The sequence below is a fragment of the Cheilinus undulatus genome, linkage group 22, assembly GCF_018320785.1.
Source record: "Cheilinus undulatus linkage group 22, ASM1832078v1, whole genome shotgun sequence".
Taxonomy (NCBI): domain Eukaryota; kingdom Metazoa; phylum Chordata; class Actinopteri; order Labriformes; family Labridae; genus Cheilinus; species Cheilinus undulatus.
In genome coordinates, this window is record NC_054886.1 from 28,795,342 (window position 1) to 28,800,264 (window position 4,923).

General features: G+C 38.3%; 1 protein-coding gene across 1 annotated transcript; it reads right to left on the reverse strand.

Moving 5' to 3' along the window:
• Positions 1 to 1,776: 1,776 nt before the first annotated feature.
• Positions 1,777 to 2,744, reverse strand: LOC121504322 (complement C1q-like protein 2). Its single transcript, XM_041779035.1, has 3 exons — positions 2,648 to 2,744; positions 2,419 to 2,547; positions 1,777 to 2,054 (listed from the first exon to the last, which is right to left on the reverse strand). The coding sequence occupies exons 1-3, from the start codon at positions 2,742 to 2,744 to the stop codon at positions 1,777 to 1,779; spliced, it is 504 nt and encodes a 167-aa protein (XP_041634969.1).
• Between the last annotated feature and the right edge of the window lie 2,179 nt (positions 2,745 to 4,923).

Below are 4,923 nucleotides of genomic sequence, written 5' to 3' on the forward strand. Positions count from 1 at the left end.
AACTTTACACTGGGCAAGCAGGTTAGATGATAGGGATCATAATGTTGTGATCACAGAGCAGCACCAAGCAGTGCTGGAATGTCAGAAATAGCAGAAGGAAGTCCTTAAATGGACATGATACACCAGTCGAGGAGAGGCATGCCCTTCAGATCAGATAAAAAGCAGTAATGATCAAATAGCCAAAAGTGAATTATCAGGTAGATCGGGTAGGTAGTAGCTAAAACTTCACTCAGACGTCAGCCAACTGTTGGAATGAACGGTGGAGATTGTTGGTGGATAAAACTCATGCTGGGGCCAGTCAGTAGAAGTGCAAAAACATATTCTCCACCAATTAAAGCTTTCAGTGTGGCTCTTTGCACTTGTTTTAATAAAGAAATGTGGCCCGGCTCAACTAACACTGACATTATACCATAGCTACATCCAAACTTTTTCTCCTAACCAGCAGCAGCCATTGAATAGTCCGGCTCTGTGTTGTCGACTGGAGCTTTGCTGGATGGATTTGCCTGAAGACAGACATGGATTCTGGCCAACCTATCTGATATGCAAGATTAGGTTCTTAATCAGTTAAGTACTGCTGAATGACAAGTCGTTTAGGAGTAAACTAGTGACCCTTATTTCTTAGCTTTCGGAGCTTGTAAATATGAAATAGATTAAATTCCACTCATTTGTAGACAAAACTATATCAACAGTAAATATTCTTAACCCTTAAGAGTTCCTTTAATATCCTCACACAAAAAACTTTCTTGAAATATTATATTTTATTTTTTATTTTTTTCACTTTAATTGAGTCAGTCATTTAAAACCACTTGAGCCTGAAATGTACATATCAAATTTTAATTATATTTTTGGGGTATTTAACCCTTTAAATGCTAGTATGCTCACAACTCGACTGTTTTTAGTTTAAAAAAACCCACAAAAACGCAAATGAAACACACACTTTTTACACACACTCCGCTATCCAACATACACACTTATATCATTTCAGTAGTGAGGCACTCTTGCAGAAAACAGTTAAAAGTGTGAAATTTCTCAGCGTGCTTTGAATGTGGAAAAAGTAGCGCCATCTGGTAGACAATATAAAATTTTAAAATGAATGCTAGTAGTCCAAAATGAAATCTTAACATAAAGGCATGCATTAGTTTATGCTAAGATAAATGTGGAATCAAAAATGGCATTTTCAAGGATTTTCAATGGGACATTTTTGGTCCTCAAGAACTAATGTGTAATTCTATGCTAATTTGAAACTAATTTTAAAATTTGTTTAAAAATGAACATTCTCTGGCAAATTTTAGCTATATCCATTTAATGAGGCTAAAATGGCTTAAAAATAAAGAATGGCACAAAATGCCCCGAGGATCTCTTCAGGGTTAATGATGGTTGTGTTTGCCACATAGGGGAATCAAAGTCTGTTTCATAGCTGAGGCATTCCCAGAGTTTTCATTTTGACACAAAAGACACATTTCATCTGTTTGACATTTTCTCACTTTATTGGTCAAACTTGTTCTTTTATCATTTTTATGTAGCTACACATAAGGTAAGAACATCTGGTAAAGTTAAGCTTTATTTCAAACCTATAAGGTTTATCTGCAGGTTTCATCTGCAAAGACATTGGCTTTTCTTTGTGTATCCTTTGTCTTGCATCCATTCAAACCTCCTAAGGGTCAAATTGCATCAAGATTATCAAGCCAACTGCCCCCCCCCCCCCCCCCATTTTCAGAATAAACATGTCAGAAGAAAATCATTTCATCATGGTGGCAGCTGCCGTCTTATCTGATCTCACATGTCGACCAGAAACCCGCTGAAGGTCGTGTGGAGTCCAGAGCCCCACACGTGCTGGTTTGGACCCATGCGCACATACACCTGGTCTCCTTGATTCAGCTGCAGGAATACGGCATTCCCTCCATTATGAGCCGTCTCGTGAACCGCTGGGTGATCCTGCGTCTGCACCACACGCTGGTCATTCTTGTAGAGGAACAGCTCGGTCCCTGGTCCTCCTCCAGCGTGGTGGAAGATGGTGAAGTAGTAAATTCCATCATAAGGTGCACTGAAAATTCCTGTAAAGACAACAACACACGCTACAGACGTGGTTCTTTAAGACACTACCCCTGAGCCATCTGGAGAATATCAGTTTACGGTGAAGAGGAAGCCGGTGCTAGGTATTAATGCACCAGATGTTTCCGCATCATGATTCAGCGTCATTTTTTGTCTGTGCAGCCGTCCGCACAGGAAGCATAAAGAAGACGTAAGGTGACTCTAGCTCAGACCAAAATGATGAAGCAAAAACTTTAAAATGGTGAAGGTTAAGATCATAGAAAAGCCTACTAAGAACAAGACATGAATCAGCTGATAATTTAATGATTCAACATGCAGCTTTCTGGTGTTATCTCATTAGAGAAGTTTCTTCAAAGTTGATTTTACCTGTTGATGAATTGTAGGCATTTCCTTCATTCGTGATCACGGTCTGGTAGACGAGTGTCGTCTCTGAGTCAAAAGGTCCGACAGCTCCTCTCGGGCCTACCTCTGCACTGAAGGCCAGCTTTTTCCCCTCTGTATTAAGGAAAAATATTCACACATAAGCTTCATAATACAGCACTGATAACATGTTGTTTTAGTCCTGAAATCTTCAACATAAAAAGATCCACTCTACCTTTGCTCTTCAGAGCTGCAATCTGGTTTTCACTGTCCTGCAGCTTAGTTTCTAAAGCCGCTATCTTTGCTTTCAGATCACCAAACTCACAGCACATGTTTGCAGTGGAAGATGAAAAGGCTTGATTGAGAATCTAATGCTTCAGAAGTGGTATTCGTTGTAGCTTAAAGTCTTGTTGCAGAGCCCAGCAGCAGCCAGAACAGATCGGTCGGTCTCCTCTGTCCAGTGCTAAAAGGGATCTGTCTGTCTTGCTGCTTTTATACGACTCAATCCAGGAAGTTTCCTACACTTGTCACTGATCCAGATAGATGGTGGGACAATGGAAATAAAAATAAAGCTGCAGTGGAATACTTTTTTTTGTTTGTTTGTTTTTTTTTACCTTTTAAAACCTACTATTGTGCAAGTCTGCCAGGTATGCTTACATTTTTACATACTGTAGTGGCATTTTTGGGAGTATTTTTATGTGCTTTACATCAATACAACCTTTATATCCCAAGTTTTAACAATATGTATTTAACTCATGTCTTAACTACTACAATTAATTGCTTAAAAGTGCAATAAACCTAAAAAAAAAAAAAAAGAAAATCGTTTTTATTTTTTTCACATATATTTCAAAATACAGAAATTGCACAGCTGTATCCCTCAAAAAAAGTTGCACAATATCCTTTGGAACCACAAGAAATTATTTGGAGTCTGTACGTAAGTTGCTTTTTGAGATATTGTCAATTTTATAACCTGTAAAAAAAAAAAAAAAAAAAGCCAGATGAGTAGTTGGACTCTTTATCTCATTCTGTAATTAGTTCGAAAGCTTCACGCCAGCTCTAAAACTGTTTGGCACAACTGGGGTTTTGCAAATCCCGGGAAAATACGCCACTTCCTGTTGTTGGGGTGGGGAGCCTATGAGGTAGGGAGACTTAACAATCATGTGACAGGTCATACCCAAAATGTGATGACGTTTATTTCAACGTAGGAAGTGCTGCAAATGCCTGTGGTCTCATTTATAAAGATTTTTGTTGTGTGCGTTTTATTGTGTATTTTTACAAACCGATCACTGCGACGAAAAAGCGCCCTGAAACATGGTGAATGTGTGAAATGTTAGCGTAACTCCCCAGGTTTTATAAGCAAAAAGAATGATCGATCTATCTTATCCGGTTTCAAATCTACCATTGATAAAAAATGGATATGCGTATCATAGCGCTGGCGCTATGCTGGGTTCTTTAGGGTTAAGTGATGCAAGAAAGAACATGACAAGTGAGTGACAACATATTTGCAATTACGAACAGTGGAATTACTATTATTATTCAACATTCCATGTCCACTCTTTGGTTTCCATTTTTACCTTCTCCTTTTTCAATTTTAAAGCAAATAGTACATAAATTAACGCAAAGATTTTTTTTTAAATTTATCCTTTATTTTAGCAGGGAAAACCCACTGAGACCAAGGTCTCTTTTCAGAGGTGCCCTGCAGCAATACAATACAATACAGAATCAAAAAAAATATGTGTACATGGTTAAAACAGTTACAAATACATTCATAAATATGTATACAATTTGTAAACACATGCCCTGGTTTAAAAAGCAGCTGAAATCACCTTCCTTATATAGTTCGACACAAGTCCTTAAAAACGCTGTATGATACCAAAGAGGGCAATCCAGCTGTCACTTGAAAATGATTCTACATAGTGGGTGCAGCAACACTAAAAGCAGTCCTACCCCATTCGGTTCTAAACCTTGGTGTTTTTAAAGTGATCCAACTCTGAGATCTGATAGTACGGGTTGAGATGTTCATAGATAAGAGAGAAGTCAGGTAACAAGTGCGCTGTAAATGAACAGAATACTGTGCTGCTTTCTACGCTGACTTAACGAGGGCCAGCCAACAGACTGATACAGGTCACAGTGATGTGTATGAAAACTATCACCTGTAATAAAACGAAGAGCACAGTGATATATGGCATCTAATGGCTTCGAAACAGAAGCAGCTGCATGTGTGTAGAGGATGTCTCCGTAATCTAAGACTGGCAGTATGGTGGCCTGGACACTTTTTCTGTTTCTCACAGACAGGCAGGACTTATTCCTGTACAGAAAACCAAGTTGTGGTCTTAGTTTCTTAATTAAATTTGAGATATGAGACTTAAAGGACAGATCTTGATCTAGCCATATACCCAAATATTTGAACTAATGAACACAATCAATTTTTACATTATTTGAAGTGTAAAAAGTGGATAGATAAACATTAATGATGGCAAGAGTTGGAATGGTGGTGTAAGGACAATTTAT